Source organism: Montipora capricornis, chromosome 3, assembly GCF_036669925.1.
Source record: "Montipora capricornis isolate CH-2021 chromosome 3, ASM3666992v2, whole genome shotgun sequence".
Classification (NCBI taxonomy): Eukaryota; Metazoa; Cnidaria; class Anthozoa; order Scleractinia; family Acroporidae; genus Montipora; species Montipora capricornis.
The window spans coordinates 24,015,264-24,032,776 of NC_090885.1; the positions used below are offsets into that span (position 1 = coordinate 24,015,264).

The following is a 17,513-nucleotide window of genomic DNA, read 5'->3' on the forward strand; positions in this document are numbered from 1 at the left end:
CAGCCTCCTACTGATCTTCTGCAATGCAAGACGCGTCATTTTTACCACCAGTTACACCAGTCCAAGAAACCAGTAATGCCGGCTACGGATTACTGAAAAAAGAACCTTGCAACCAGAGCCCGTTTTTGAATCTGAGCAGTGGAGAGTTGTTTTCTCTCCACTGATAACCAACCGACAAGGAGACCTTAATTGGAAGATCGTACACCGAGTGATCCCAACCGCTCTTTCGCTGCGAAAGATGGAAATCCTAGACTAAGACAGTTGCTATAGATGTGGTTTAACAGACACCATAGAACATGCATTTCTTGATTGTTTACCTATTATGAATTTTTGGGCCTTTGTCCAAACCTTTATTAACAGGATCTTAGGAAGTAATAAATCACTTTCGAGGCATACTAAATTACTAGATAGACGTGGTAGGCTTTTAAGCAAACCACAAGTTGATTTATTAAACTGGACTTTATCAGTGGCGAGATATTCTATGCATACGTCGATTGTGTAACATAGAGCTCACCAAATCACTGTAACACCGGAAGCACTTTTCAAATCTGCAATCAAAGCCCACTTACGGTTTAAGTTTAAGATATCTTGTATTAGACAGAATCATGAAAGTTTTAAGACCACATGGTGTCTGGGCGAAGCTTTTGCCAGAGTGGACGGAAATCGTTTAGTATTTACATTCTAATGACGTTAAAACGTTACATTTGCTGTGATTTGTAAATTGAACTCGGTTAATATTTATTTATTTATTTACTTATTTATTTTATTTTATTTATTTATTTATTTATTTTATGTGTAAATAAAAAAGCTCTTTTTGAGCCTTTTTAGAGAGAAAAGAAAAAGGACACTGCGTTGTGGCCGCAATAACCTAGGTTCGAATTCTGGTCCCAGCAATATCATCCAAGGGTTCCTTTTATTATCAATCGATGTATTTTTTCCTTCCTTTTCGTTGGCCGAGAGTCCACCACGTGACCTGCAAATAACTGCCTACAAATAATTGTTTTGCTGCAAATAATATTCTGCTTATGCGCGTCAGCTTTCGGCTTCGGCAAATAATTGATCTGCTCGCTTCTGACAAATCACGATATTTTGCTCAACCTCGTCCAATAATTGTTAATTATTTGCCATGAATATTATCAGCAAAGTAACTTCCCCGATTTTCTTTGCATCAATACAGCAAGCCGCGATCGTCTAGTGGTTAGGAGTGGTGCGTTGTGGCCGCAATAACCCAGGTTCGAATCCTGGTCCCGGCAATGCAATCCAATGATTTCTTTTATTATTTGCCATGAATATTATCAGCAAAGTAACTTCCCCGATTTTCTTTGCATCGGTACAGCAAGCCGCGATCGTCTAGTGGTTAGGACACTGCGTTGTGGCCGCAGTAACCCAGGTTCGAATCCTGGTCCCGGCAATGTAATCCAAAGATTTCTTTTATTATTTGCCATGAATATTATCAGCAAAGTAACTCCCTTGATTTCCTTTACCTCAATACAACAAAGCCGCGATCGTCTAGTGGTTAGGACACTGCGTTGTGGCCGCAATAACCTAGGTTCGAATCCTGGTCCCGGCAATGTCATAGACCTTATTCATAAATGGCGGTCACATTTATAATTCTTTTGTCCACTTGCAAATTAGCCTACCAAGCCTCATTTTAGAGCAAGAATTCTTTTTAATTCACTGTAGGGTATCGAGGCTTGGTAGGCCAATTTGCACTTCGACAAAAGAATTATAAATTGACCGCCATTTATGAATAAGGTCTATCCAATGACTTTTTTTTTTCATTTACTATGAATATTATCAGCAGAGTAACTCCCCCGATTTCATTAACACCAAACAACAAAGCCGGGATCGTCTAGTGGTTAGGACACTGCGTTGTGGCCGCAGTAACCCAGGTTCGAATCCTGGTCCCGGCATTGTCATCCAATGATTTTTTCATTATTTGCCATGAATATTACCAGCAAACTAACTCTCCCGATTTCCTTTACATCAATACAGCAAGCCGCGATCGTCTTGTGGTTAGGACACTGCGTTCTGGCCGCAGTAACCCAGGTTCGAATCCCGGTCCCGCCAATGTAATCCAATGATTTCTTTTATTATTTGCCATGAATATTATCAGCAAAGTAACTCCCTTGATTTCCTTCACCTCAATACATCAAGCCGCGATCGTCTAGTGGTTAGGACACTGCGTTGTGGCCGCAATAACCTAGGTTCGAATCCTGGTCCCGGCCATATCATCCAATGGCTTTTTTTTATTTACTATGAATATTACCAGCAAAGTAACTCCCCCGATTTCATTAACACAAAACAACAAAGCTGGGATCGTCTAGTAATGAGGACGCTGCGTTGTGGCCGCAGTAACCCAGGTTCGAATCCTGGTCCCGGCAATGTCATCCAATGATTTTTTTATTTGCCATGAATATTACCACCAAACTAACTCCCCCGATTTCCTTTACATCAATACAGCAAGCTGCGATCGTCTAGTGGTTAGGACACTGCGTTGTGGCCACAATAATCCAGGTTCGAATCCTGTGGCCTGTTTCTCAAAAGGCCCGAAAGTTTTGGGGCCTATTTCGGGTGCCACAATTCTCTTTATATCTTCGCAACGCCGAGGTTCCAAGCCATCAAACTTCGCAATCCTCTTCCTTTTTCTTACATTAAAAACATGTTAAAGGATTCGCTTTTCAAAATAAGCAGATTGCAGTTTGACGACTGGCTTTTCGGGCCCGAAAAATTCTCGGGACTTTCAATATTTTGGCAGTCCAGGCCAAAATCTTGAATTCAGGATTTTGGAAACTTAACTCTAACTCTGCGACATAACTCTATGAAAATAACTCTAAGAATAGCTGTCCCCGATTTGGGTAATGCCATCTGCTATTTTAGAACGCAGCGCAAAGTTGTGGACGTTGATTTACCTTGGTTAAACGGTTCAGTAAACGACGCGAGTGTATTTCGTGATTCATGAAGACGAGCGTTGGTTTGAAAGCACTTGCGAAGTCGAGTGCAATTCGAGAACTTTCAAAACAGGACGAGTGACCATAATATTAATCACTAAAAGCACGAGCAAATTCACATGATTTTTTAAATTTCTTATATAATCAAAAACATTACTCCATTGCTGTGTTTTCATAGCAACTTCCTTTGCACAGCCCATTTATGCATTCGTCATTAACCAATCAGAAACGTGATATTTTGTTGAATATATAACAAAACGAGGTTATCAACTGAAGAATTTACTTGTGAACTACACCCGGCTATGAAAAAATGGCGGCGTGATACTTCATTACTATCTGAATATTTTGAATCTCCCTGGCCTTACCACCAACTCGGTCTAGTGGAGTTCAGATGAACTAGCACTCTGGCCCTTTTTAATTTTGACAAAAGACAGGAATAGGAAAGATGTTAATTGTCACCTAGCACCTTGTGGAAAATGATAATGTCGAAGATGGGATTCTGTCACACGCCTCTGTCCCAGCTTTTGTAGCCTATCAGAGCACGTTCACACAAAAGCTAAGAATTTAACGCTTTAATTTTTAATTTGAAATGATGAGAACTGAATGACACTTAGAGACCACATTTAAATAACCTCTTTTTTACACGTTATCTAAAGACCTCTAAATATACACAGCTGCATTAACTGTTTCAAAACACTGAACATTCCCCCAAGATTTGTCAGAATGGCAGTGTTTTCTTCCTACCATAACTCTAAGTCAGCTTTTAATGTCACATTATGGACTCTGCAAGAGATGATCGTGGTTGTGGGGATTATTCAAAATGCACTCATTTTATTCATTGTACTCAAGAATAAGACTATGCACACAACAACCAACTACCTCCTTGCGAACCTGGCAGCGGCAGATTTGGTATCTTTAATCTTCTGTCCGATCCGCATGGCTTTAGATATTACGGACAATCACATCGGTGGGATGGCCGGACAAGTCATTTGTAAAGCGTTCACTGGGAATTTCCTTCCCAAACTGGCAAAATGTGCAGGGTTTACATCCTTAATTTTCCTAGCTACTGATCGATATAATGCCATCGCCACTCCCTTTATAATTCGCTATAGACTCACGAAAAACAACATTGGTTTCGCTATAGGCCTAACATGGGCCTTGGCAGTGACTTTCTGTCTGCCATTTGTTATTTGGAGCGACTTCAACGAAAAAACAAAACGATGTCTCGATCCCTGGTCGATTGAAAAAGGAGCATCAATGAAGATTTACATCATGGCGATTAATATAATGTTTCTTGGCGGTGCTTGCCTATTGATGTTCTGCTATGTGCAGATTTTAAGAGGAATCTTCATTACAAGAACGATTTGTTCAGGAAACGTAGCTTGCGGTGACCATGCACAGTTAGCGGCAAAGAAAAAATTAGCGCAAACTTCGTTAGTGGTTAGTGTCAGCTTCTGCACCTGTTATAGTCCATCCTTGTTTTTTCAATTGTATTTGGCACTTACAGCCCCTGAAACAGTTGAAACAGTGAACCAAAATTATGAAACAATGTACGTTGTTCATAGCCTGGCGAGCTTTATTTTGCTTCTTGGTTCGTGTTTGAATCCGTTATTATACGCATTTCAAAGCTCCAATTATCGAGAAAATTTGAAACGTATTTTCACGAAGAAAACGAGAAGGTGCACTGTGGGACCAGCGACGGTTGGCCTAGAATTTATTAAAAATACCAGCATGAAGTGCAATAGAAGACAGCTTCCCGGTATTTCAAGTTTCCGATAACAGGCTGTTGAGAATGTTCCGTCTTTCCTCGATTCTTAAGTTTTTAATTTAGATAATGAACGTAATAAAATTGCAAGGAGCGATCGCAGAAGTACACGTCAATAACTTATTGTTGGCTCAAGAAAAGCGTATTATTGGAAAACAGGAACATTACCCACATTATGAAAACACCTGCTGTTCAAAATTCGTAACAGCATGCCAGCCATTAATTTTGTGTTAATATTGGCAGTGAAACTGAATCGAAAGTAAAGCCTCAAATAACACAAAAACAGCCTGAGAGTTCGAAAATCGACAGAGATGGTGCCTGATGTGAAATGAAACGAAACAACCAACCCTAACATGAATAACGGCGGCTATTTATCCTCCAGGGGGGAAAAAAGGGAAAGACTCGAGTTTGAGGATTTATCTAAGCTAAAAGATATCCAATACACCTTCAGTGAGATAAAAAGTCACAATGTACTCCTGGTCCTCTTGGACAACAAATATTCACGTCAACTTTATTTATAATGGAGATCCCTTTCAGTAGAAAAACCAAAGCCAGCTAAGAAAGAAGTAAAATCGTCCTCTGGTAAAAAGTTTTGAAAAAACTATGAGCTTTCGACAGACTGAACTGCTGCCTTCGACGGATAAAAATGTGTGAGGCCTAAAAGCGAAAGAAATTTAAATATAACGAAAAATTCGCATAAATTAAAGGATAAAAGCATGTAGTAGAAAGAATGTTAAAAATGCTAAGAAAATTAGTGTTTCTTTAAGAGAATGTGATATTGTCTTGGCAACGGCCACGAATTATTGTCTGCCCCATGCAGCAGTTTTTGCCGTGTGCCATGACTCCAATATCTTTCTACTTCGGTTGTTCGCTTTGTCAATGATTTTAGAATTGTTAAAGTCAATATCATGATTAAAAGTCCACGCGTGTTTTGCGACATTTGAGCCTTTAGTACAATGCTTTAAGTTCCTCATATGTTCCTTTCTCCTAGTAGTAACGGATCATTTAGTTTCGCCACTGTAGCTCCACGGGCAAGATGCGCATGGAATTTTATAGATGACATTGCACTGGTCGTCTCCGGCAGGTCGAAACTTAGGGATAGGGAAATGCTGTTGTAAAGTTTTAACTGGTCTGCTAGTGACTTGGATGTCGTGTTCCTTGAGGATTCTTGTGAGAGATTCCGTGATGCCTTTGATGTAGGGAAGGACTGCAAAGTTGCGTCGGTTTGTTGGCTCAGCCCATTTAAAGAACATACCAACCAACTCTTCTGGAGTAGGTGTAGGTGGTGGAGGCCTTGCTTTCTTTCTTATACCACCAGAAGCGATTTTTTTGGGATAGCCGTTGGAGTGTAAAGCGGCGCAAACACGAGCGGTTTCACGGGTCTTTCCAACTTGTGTGTTGGGGAGATTCAAAGCTCGATGCAGGAGTGTCTCAGCGGTGCTGATTTTGTGTTTCCTGTCATGGTGTGAATGGAAGTCAAGATATCTATCCGTATGCGTGGGTTTGCGGTAGATGTCGACCAAAAGTTTTCCGTTATCGCGCGAAATGAGGGTGTCAAGAAAGGGTAGTTGGCCGTTGGACTCGTGTTCGATGGCGAGAGAAATATGCTGATCGATTGAGTTCAATCAATCGTGGAAGGAGGCAACAGCGTCACTCTTAATAATGCAGAAACTGTCGTGCTTTTATCGTTTAATTTATGCGAATTTTTCGTTATATTTAAATTTCTTTCGCTTTTAAGGTTTCACACATTTTTATCCGTTGAAGGCAGCAGTTCAGTCTGTCGAAAGCTCATAGTTTTTTCAAAACTTTTTACCAGAGAACCATTTTACTTCTTTCTTAGCATGAATCCTGGTAACGGATCTTCAATATTTTTACGAAAGCCAGCTAATTTCCATAAGAGGAGCCTTTGAATATCGAACCGTGGGCCTCGAGTTACCAACTTCCGTTGCCGATTCATATACACTTTTTTTTTATAAGAAGTTTGAGGTTGAGATTAATCAAAATTTTAGGAATATACTAAGAACAAATCCAGGGACGATTTGTTACTCTAAAAATGTGATTTCAGTTTATTGCATGATATACTGGGGATCGGCTATTCATCGAGTTACGAGTTGAGTTGAGTTTGAGTTAAGTTTGAGTTGAGTTTGAGTTAAGATTGAGTTACAGTTTTTGGCGTTTTTCGGAATTAAAAGTAATAAATATTCAGTACAAGTCACTTCGAAAACTGTTTTCTCCGCGTTGAAAGATATATTTGCATAACAATTTGCAAAATGGCATGGCTTTCCAATGATCAAAACAATTATAATTATTACACCTTTCGCGGCATCATTCTCGTTGCTGCTGTTAAGTCTATCGACGTCAAGACGATGTCTTCTTAGAGGGATACATGGGCTTTATTGTTTAGCCAGTTAAAGCCGGCCCGGCCGCTACGATGAACCGTATTCGTCGTCCGGCATCATGGTCGATCAAAACGCCGTAAACGAAACAGGAAAAACATTTGACGAAGTGAGCCCGCATTACGCTTTTTGCTCATAACCGCTGAAATTCTAAAAATCAATGCGTCAACACAATTGTTACGTTTGCTATTCACCGAAATTTTGTAATGTAGGCAGTTAAACGAGCCGAACTGCCCGAGCATTTATTAAATGAAAATGTTTGACCTAGTCACACATGTCGGAAAACCATTTCACTGCAAAAATGAAAGAGACAAGATGTTAAAAGTAATGCTAGATTGTTTCGCCTGGCCTTGGTGGTATTAAATGCACATTAATCCCTACCTCGGTCCGCTATGACGTCTAGTTGCCTAGCTACAATCCCAGCCAAAAAGATGGTGACACCAACCCAAAATACAACCCCTTCCCCCCTTTTCAATGTTGATTGCACTATGACTTTGGGCATTCATGAGAAAAGTCAATAGTTTTTTTCCCCTACAACTTCGAAAACGGCGAGATTGGGTGGGGTCTAAAACAAAGGTCAGTTTCAGTTTGACGGGTCACTCGTACTTGCAGGTCATTGTTTTACCTTTTCGAAAGTAACCCCAAACCCTCAATTTGTCTAACCCTAGGCCTAAAAGCCAAGTTTAGGTCCATGGTTACCCAAATCAATTAGGGTGTTGGGTTACCTGCCACGAGTAACCCTTCAAAAGTGACTCGTGTTTTAGACCTGCAGCCCGGATTGTGTCACGGTGCCCGGTTCGCGAGTTACTTTGTGACTAGAAAGGTGACGGGTGCGATTCGCATTGTTTTTCGAAATCTATACTGACCCCTTTCTAAAATATGACTTGTTACTAATCAGTGAAAACACTATGAAAAGAAGTTTGTTTCGCTCACCTTCTGTTTCCCATTCTACATGGTAAGACTTGGGATCTTTGCGTACTCCGGGTTCTGGTTCTCACGCAATGGAATGTTGATAGTTAACCGCAGAGTCGTCGGCAAGCTTTCGAAGTGGTGATCTTTAATTGTTAATTAAAAATTGTCTGTTTGGATCTCTACTCAACCGGTTAAAAAAAGGTCAACAGACAAGTTTTGAAATCAGAGTATTGAAATTGAAAGTATGTCTATGATCTGACCAAATCACGATAAACATTTCTTTCTGTCTACACTTCTACCATCCTAAAACTTGCACCGCTTTAAATCATGTTGCATAAAGCAGTTTACAGTTATTTCTCATTGTTTATTTGTTTACTTGTTAATTAATTTTGGTTTTTCGTGCTCGGTTTCTTTTGTTTTTGCAAGAACATTAATGAGAACTGACAAAGGCACTTCTGTTCAAAGGCTAGGATCAGTAAGGGAAAAAACGCGTTCCAGGTTCCGGATTCCATATTTTACATAAACACTCCTGCAGCTCACTAGTTCCGATAACGTTTTGTGTGGTAGCCGATCATGAAAACCACGCTGCTGGACGACAAACGGTACGTTTCATCGTTTAGCCGCCAGGGCTATAAGCTGGCTTAACAGTAAATCCCATCCTTAGCCTTACAAGAAGACATCTTTTCTGCGTCGATAGACTTGATCGCTAAAAGGAACAACCGCGCGCCGGTGGATCAGTTTGTTATGCAGGAGATCGTGAGTTCGACTCCGGTCGGACCCGCAACACTCAAGGTCTTAAAATAATTGAGGAGAAAGTGCTGCCTTTGTAATATCATCCGCAAATGGTTAGACTTTCAAGTCTTCGCGAATAAGGACTGTAAATCGCAAGTCTCGTCTCACAACCTTCAACGTTCATAAACTGTGCACACACTAGTCGGAAAGAGTATGGTGTTGTGGTCTGGTCTTTTTATCAGCCATGTGGTCGGCTTGGAATAATCTTCTGAAGGGACTACTGATCGACGAGACCACATAACAGCAAAACAGGCAGTAGTCAAATCGAAGGAGTCCAAGTGCTGAAACTGGCAGTGTTAAACAAGAATACTGCCGTGCATGAAAGATTGTTTTGATCAGTTTAAAACCATTTCACAAATATACACCTGTGCACTTCACGAAAACGGTGTTTCGTGGTCTTCTCAGTGACTTCTAATTAATATTTATTAGATTTAAGTGCCAAAAATGCCAAAAACCGTAACTCAATATTAACTCAATCTTAACTCAAACTCAACTCAAACTCAACTCAACTCGTAACTCGATCAATAGTCTATCTCGCTATACTGAAGAACAACGCAGTTTGTCGTCGAACTTTACTACACAACTTTAAGAACATTGCTGAGAACGTCTTCAGGCTCAAATCGCAAAAAAAAAAGGAAAAAAACCCACTTAGAAACAAGTACCGGTTGCAGACGACATCTGGGGCCAGTTGTTCAAACGTTGGATAGCGCTATCCAGCGGATAAACACTAGCAAAACCAATAAAGTTATCCAGTGGATAGTGAAAAATCCAGTGGATAGCGCTATCCATCGTTTGAACAACTGGTGCCTGTTGTTTACACGTACACGTTGTTTTTTCTGGATTTTAGACGAGTGGAAGTCTTCCGAGACGTCCGCATGCAGGCCTACCTCGATCCGATGCTTGAAAGAAAATAAATATTCATCAGCCTTTCACGTGCGCCGTCATTTTCTCTTTTCACTAAGAACCTAAGAGCGAGGCAAGACTGCATGCGGACGTCTCGGAAGACAGACTTCCCCTAGAACAAAGACTTCCGCTCGTCTAAAAATAACTTTCGTGGACATGACATATCCCGGCCAACGCCCTGAGCCTCCGTCTCTGTCCCCTAATTTTCTCTTGGTCAAGTACATTAAGAAGTAAAATTTTATCCGAGCCGTTCCAATTTTTTTCGGGCGGGTAAACGAGCCTTTAGTACTTAGAAACCGGTTTCCCACAGTTGTGAATAAAATTAGAGGAAAATCGAAGAGTTCGTTAAATTCGAAAAATTTCAGTGTTAGCTCCCACCCCGGCTCAGTTTTATTTGAGTCAATTCCGTCAGTAAGGATTTACCAGATCTCGTGTGTTAAAGTGCACCTAACCCCAAAATATTTTTTTTGCTAAAGTGAATCTTTGCAACTGTTCGAAACGCATTGCGGTCATTTTTTTTATTTTTCGAACAAATCCTGGTATTTTATGGGCTTCGAAAGTTGCGAAAATCCAAGCATCTTTTGTTCACGACCGAGTCAGAAGGGGAGTGGGTCTATTCCTGATTTGACGTCACTATCTATTTTGCATGCATTTTTACAAAGAGTTAATGCAATGTAAATCAGTTTGTGACGTCAAATCAGGAATAGACCCACTCCCCTTCTGACTCGGTCGTGAACAAAAGATGCTTGGATTTTCGCTACTTTCGAAGCCTATAAAATGCCAGGATTTGTTAGAACAATGAAAAAATGGCCGCAATGCGTTTCGAGCAGTTGCAAAGATTCATTTTAGCGAAAAAAAATATTTTGGGGTTAGGTGCACTTTAATTAATAATAACGATTCCGATACACAGTTCTAAAAACAAAATATGAGTCCGAAACGTCGGGTTCTTTTTTGGGTTTTTTTTTCCGAGTTTCTTATTATAAACACGATTCCTGTAGTGAAAGAGTGATTTCAGATCCAGAAAAGCGTTTATGCAGAAGATCTTAGGTATTGGAAGGAAGCAAATAGATTATATTAATCTATCGACTGAGCTGGGTCCAAAGAAGGGAACAATGGTTTAAGCGATATTTTTGTAAAATTTAATCTTGCAGAACCTGAAATGGATGTCAAGCCGTGTACAATGGGTTTTGCGCCACTTAATTTTCTACCATGTGGTAAATTTAATCCGTTTTTCTTGAGTATTGGTAACCTGTTTATTCAGAGGCCGTTTGCTAAAAGGCCACCGAAGTTGAAGGCTATTTTTGTCTAGGATTGTCTTTAAGGTGATTCCTTAGTAATAGAAGTTGTCGTAAGATTTTTTTAGAACTTTTCTCGATTGTTCCCAACATTATGGTGACTCGAAATGTACAATTAAAAAAATAGGTCGCCGAGCTCGTTTGCGAGATATAACTTGCTCAAGTTACTAGTCTAATCATTGCGGAGGCCTTCCAAGGGGGGTTCTGATGTCGCTTTGTCCGGCGCCCATTCAGTCCAGCCCACCTGTCGCCTATTTGGCTAGAGCTAATAATAGTTTATTAAGTTCTCTTGTAGTATTACATACTAAATTATGGAACTAGAATATGGGATGTTATAAAAATATAAAATCTATATAAAATCATGTACAATATACAAGCAAAATATAATATTTGCACAAAATAGTACTCAGTTCGTTTGGTTTTACACTTTTCACAATATACAAGAAAAATAAAATATTTAAACAAAATATTGAAACATAAAAAGGTCCTCAGTTCGTTTAGTTTTACACTTTCTATTATATTATCTCAAGTTCCTTAGGCCATATGGGCAATTGGAGCCAACCCGCCTAGGTAGCAAATTATGTGACGGGTGAACCATAAGTCGGATTTTGTCCATGTATTTAACACACAGTTGGTGGCGTCTAGTAGATAAGCTAACTATTTGAGCACGTTGAAGAGCATTGTTGTAACTTTCAGCTGGGTACATGATCTTGAGAGCACGTCTCTGTACTCACTCTAGTTTGTCAGAAAGGGAAACAGGTATTGATTGCCACACCGCAACGGCATACTCCATGATTGGTCTAATAGTTGTCAGGTATACCCTCAGGATACTTTCTCGATCAACACCAGCACGTCTTAGAATTCGCAAAGAATAGAGCCTTTTACAGGCTTTCTTGTGCATATAGTCGACATGAATGTCCCATTTCAAATCTTCCTGTAAGTGCACTCCAAGGATCTTGTAGCTCGGTACTCTTTCTATTATATTATCTCCTAGATTGATGGGTCTGATAGTAAAGTTCGGTTCGATCATGAACTTGATAAGCATTTCTTAGGATTGAGTCTCATCCTGTGTGCCATGGCAAACCTGTGGGTATCACTAACAGCGGTATTGAGATAGGTTAATGAATTGCTTGATATTATCTCTAAAGCAGTTGAGTCGTCTACAAATTTAATTCTCAGGTGCCAATCTAAGAGTAGTCTATTTGTCATTACAGTAAACAGCACGACACCGAGTCTTGTTCCCTGGGGTATACCTCCCTTAAGTGGGAGCCAGTTTGATATCTTATCGCCTATCGTGACTGCCTGTAGTCGATCACTTAAGAAGCCCGCTATCCAGCTGAGTAAAGCAGGAGATACTTCCAGCTGTATAAGTTCGTTCATTAATATATTGTGATGGATAAGGTCGAAGCCTTTGCAAAAATCTGCGAAGAAGATTCGTGCTCCTGCATTGCCGCCGTCTACGGTTTCATAGATAGCTTGGAGCATGTACAAAAGCGCATCTATTGTCGAGTGCCCCTTGCGTGCATACTGTCGCACGTCAATCTTTCCGTCAAGCTGTGATAATAATCTTGAACGAAGTAAAACCCTCCAAGACTTTAGCCAGAGTACATGTTAATGATATAAGTCTCAAGTCAGACTCAATGTGATTTGGTGGATTAACTTTAGGAACTGGTGTAACGATTGATGATTTCAAAAGAGAAGGGAACGCCCCTTCTCTTAAGGACTGGTTGTATAAGTCCTCTATGAGTGGCGCCAGCTCGTAGGCAAATTCTTTCAACGGCCTGTTAGGTTAGCAATCTGGTCCTATGGCTTTGGACACATTCACTGATGAGAGAGATCTAATGACCTCATCAACTGTTACATACAACTCTTCAGGGACAGGTTGAGCGCCAGTGTGGACTATTGGTGAAAAGTGGTCTGTAAGACTCACAAAGAACTTATTAATATCATCTGCCAGAGTTTTTGTGTCCATATTCGGTTCCAGGAATTGATGATACCATTCCTTCGGTGCAGCTTGCCCAGCTAACATTTTGATTTGCCTCCATCAAGTTCTTGGATTAGTGTTCTGTACATCTGCCACCTTGTTGCGATAGTAGAACAGCTTCGCTGACTTGATTTCACGCTGAACTTTGTTTCGCCAAAGTTTAAATGGGAAAGAGCCTTTTTCATGGTTGAAAAATGCCGCCTGTCGTTTCCGTATCCATGACTTGATCTTACTTGTTATCCATGGGCGGTTTGTTGGATGTTTCTTCACAGTCCGTACAGGAAGGAATATATTAACTCCTGAGGTTAGCTCAGACATTATTAGATTATATTTTTCCTCCCATGATGGAGCGTCCAGAACGGATTGCCAATCATTTTGGGTCATCCAGCGGGCTAGTGCAAGCCACGCACTATCGCGCATATCACGGGTCTTAGATTTGATGACTGTATGCTTTATCGTCGGAGCTATTGGTCTTGCTAGTATAGCGTAGTGGTCTGAAGAACCAATTTTAGGTAGTTGGAAAATGTCGCTGTCGTTTTTTCGCTGCAATACAATTGTCGCTGTCGCTTTTCGCTAGAATACAAATGTTCCCTAAAACGTGCTTACTTTTTGCGTCCTATAATTTTGTTTAATTTGTATCGATAATCAAATGGTGTCAAGTGAATTTAGGGAATATAAAGGTTCGGGAAATTATTGGATTTTGGACAAAATGCGCGTGAACTTATTATCTAATTTCATGAGTAGAACATTTGATTAGCTATTAAATATCATGGGCAACAAATTACGTTCATAAGACGCCATTTTGCCACTGTAGGAAAAGTTGCCATGGATGCATTGTAATTTCACATGTGAAATCATTAATTAACGCTGAAATGTCACGCCAAACATAAGGAGTAATTTGACACCCATGTTATTAAAAGAGTAAGCGCCCGTAAAAACTTCCTTGTTTTTAATACAAGATCAACCACTTTAATTTATAATAAGTCTAATGACTAGATAGCCTCTCGCGCAGACTCTCTTAGAGATTCATCACACGTTCCTCCCCCACGAGCGTCTGCTGAAACGAGCCTTCCTTTCCTTTGTTTAATAAGAAACTGTCATCTGGAAATCACGTGCGGGTTACTTACAAACCAATCAGCGCTATGTAGATCTCCCCTGGGAGCGTCAATGCGTCAACTTCTTCTGAAAGGGACGAAACGGCCCTTTCAAGATATTCCACAGAAACATAAATTTTGAAACTTCGGTGGGTTATGCATTTGCACTCTCGCGAGTCAAAATGTGAGTGCTTAGTAAGGGTATGATGTCGTTTCATCTACTAGTAAAATTGAAGGCGCCGTGGAAATATATAAATACGAATACAAATATTAAAGTAATGCCAGTGTATTCGAACTGCACGAGAACCATTACCTTCAAGCGCAATAAACACCACTAGGATAGTAGCAAAAAGAAAGCTTGAAAAAAATCCATTACTTTTAAGATTAAAATTTTCAGGCTGTTTTTGGCGATGGTCCTCTCTAACAATTGATTTAGTGTTTTTGTATTGCGAACTGATCGTTCGTACTCAGTGTTTCTTCGATTTGAAATATAAAGCAAACCTTAAATCAGTTGAATCGAAGGACAACAAGAAAGTCGGTTATTCAAACGAAACAGCGCGGAAAGGCCACAAATAGGTTTGAATCGCACAGGAGCAAAATGTTTCAACCATACGAATTCTACCGTACTCATTCTGCCGATTCTGTGAAGGGCCGCAAACATCTAAGCCAAAGCATGACATTTATACGCTCCAGTTTCTCTTTGATAAGAATTAAAGTCAGCCCAATACACGAAGCCTATCTTCTTGCAGTTTTCTCAGGGTCTAAAGTGCACTTCATATTTTAGTGCATCTTTAAACAAAATATACCCTTATGGAGCTCAAGAATGGAACGTCAATTGGATAAACAAGACTGGCCGTGAAAAATAAATATCTGGAATCTTAAAAGTGAGCAGTAATGCACTTCGACAACAACTATCGCCCGTCGAGCCGAAATCAAAGTGAGCTGTATTTCTAATATTTTACCAAGTGTGATGTTATGTAGAATTACTGAAATCAACTGGAAAATTCTCTGGTAACTCATGGGTTCAACAAAGATAGAGAAGGAATCGAACACCTTAAGTGGATCTGTGATCTCTGTTCTCTGCACAGTCTTCAGGTAAAAAAAATAATTGGAAATGTGACAGCCAAGAATTTTTTGAAAGAAAGATTGCCTCTAATAGAGAATATGTTGTTTGTTTCAAAAAACTCATAAAATATTCGCAGACCGGTCGATTTCCCTGAAATTTGAAAGGGTGATTGCTAACGAATAGAGAAAGATTTTCACAAGAACTAAAAATTCCTGTGTTAATCATGAGAATTCGACGAAGAGGTAAATGCGACTAAATTTGTTGCGTGTGTTTCTATTTTGTGTTTTGATTGTTGTGCAAATTTTGACAGAGAATATTATTATGAAACAATATCTACGGATAGATCGTTAAAAAATCTTTATTTTTAGCGGTTATTTGAACATAAAAGATGCAACGCTTGACGAGAAATAATATTTTTGTTAATATTTGAAAGAAGAAAAATTTCGCGGGAATCGGGAAGCGGTGAAAATGAGTTAACAAATTTGCATACGTGCGTTGAAATGTGATACGCGAGGAGACAGGAATTTTATTTCTCTGACAAATGATTTTGTCATTGTAGTGTAAAATGAAATTTATTTGGGAAGCCAACAATATTTCTTGAACTTCCTGGTTAATCCGATTCATTGCTACGACTTGCTAGTGCGAAGCTTGTTTACACGAAACTCACGCTTTTTTGGGAATTCCGATTGTCATGAAATAACATCATTTGCGTGATAATATATCCCTTTACTCTAACACAAAAACATTCAGATAGTAACAAACTTCATATTTATTAACCATTTCTTCTGCTTTTGTGCTTGTCAGCATTGTGATTTGCGATAATTCGCAAGTCTGTTTTTGTACCTCATAGATGTTCAGATTTTAAAATTCCTTGGCGCTCAACCTCGCGATTGTGTAAATAGTTCACCCTGAAGTCAAAATAGATACGTTTCTCAGGAACCCGGCAAAGAAGGCTTCCTGATCCAACAGATGAAATCTAAATATTCAGTTAAATATTACAACAAAATTAAAAAACCAAAGACGGAAGTTTCTTGGCTAAAAAGTACTTTGTTTTACTCTGAAAACGACGAACGATTAACATTCTTTCCCGTAGTTAATTCAGTTGACATAAGGTGATCACGTGCACCTTTATGGTTGCCTAGCACGTGATCATTTTTTTCCCTTTTGACAAAATATCATGACCTTTCCATTCGTTCATAAAAGTCAGAGACTGCAGAAATTTTCGTTTTTTTATGATCGATTGTCATTAATCTTTCGATGAGAATTTGATTCAGAGACATGCATGACATGCTGGAAAACGTCGGTCAGAGCAATTTGCAGTTAGTTTTTTGCAGACTAATACTATTTATTTAAAGAAGAAAGGAGTGAATTTCACTCTAGAGCGTGTTTTGTTATCTTTAGACTGAATTTATTACCAAAGCTTAAAAAACTAAAAGACCTCAAAATGGGACAGGACATTACAAAATAATTAAAGGTGTGAACGTGAAGGGCCTCTGCTGGTGCGACATGTGGGTGACCCTCAAATGGTCTTGATGACCCCCCCTTGAAAAAAATAACTAGAACGCTGCAGTTCACTACCACCCTATTCAATGCCTTCTGTTTTTGTGTAACACGTACCAAAAGCAACCCAGTGTACGCTTTATGGAGCGTCTAGTTTTTTTATGCAAGGGCCAGCTGAACCAAAGTGGAAGCGCCGGGTCTTGGGAGGTCTAACCAGCAAATAATTTGTTGATTAAAAACAAAATAATACTTCAAGGCTAGTTGTACGGCTGTGAGGATATGTTTTTTTGATTTACTAATATGGCGTCAGGCACGGCCTGACTTCTTCAGGGAGTTAAATGATTTGGTAAATCAAAAAAATATAGGCATGGCACAGAAGCGACACGATCGTGACAAGCGTGTGACTCACGTGACTACTTGTCGACCTCTGTACCACGAAAGGTAATAAGACATGAGACGTTCACTGCTAGGATGGGGGGGGGGGGGGGGCTCCGAAAATTTGTATACTTTAAAACCAACACATGACAAGTACCTCAAGGAACACCAACTTCCATCTGCTGGCAACAAACCAGAGAAATTGAAGAGGATCACCGCTGATTTCTATCTCAGAAGTGACAAGAGGGAATCTGACTCGGATGACGACGATGTCTTCGCCGTCATTGGTGATATTGACACCGATGAAGACTCTACAGTTGAGCCACTTCAGACCACGGAAACAGAGACATGCCAATTTTCCAGATCTGGCCGGAGGGTTGGGCCATGGATGAGCCGCTACTATGAAAACTATGTGTGAAGCATCGGAGTAGAGGTAGGCACTCTGCGACAATAAGTACTCGAGAACTCAACAGGGATCTC

At 39.9% G+C, this 17,513-nt stretch overlaps 1 protein-coding gene and 2 non-coding genes across 3 annotated transcripts; all 3 read left to right on the forward strand.

Annotated features, from left to right (window-relative positions):
- The first annotated feature begins 1,339 nt into the window (after positions 1-1,339).
- Positions 1,340-1,411, forward strand: Trnah-gug (transfer RNA histidin (anticodon GUG)). The gene has a single exon. It is a non-coding gene; the product is annotated as a tRNA-His (tRNA).
- A 430-nt stretch (positions 1,412-1,841) lies between these two features.
- Trnah-gug (transfer RNA histidin (anticodon GUG)) lies at positions 1,842-1,913 on the forward strand. Its single transcript has one exon. It is a non-coding gene; the product is annotated as a tRNA-His (tRNA).
- A 1,172-nt stretch (positions 1,914-3,085) lies between these two features.
- Positions 3,086-4,730, forward strand: LOC138039975 (galanin receptor 2a-like). Its single transcript, XM_068885790.1, has one exon. It carries the CDS (start codon positions 3,675-3,677, stop codon positions 4,728-4,730), a length of 1,056 nt encoding a protein of 351 aa, XP_068741891.1. The 5' UTR covers positions 3,086-3,674.
- The last annotated feature ends 12,783 nt before the right edge of the window (positions 4,731-17,513 follow it).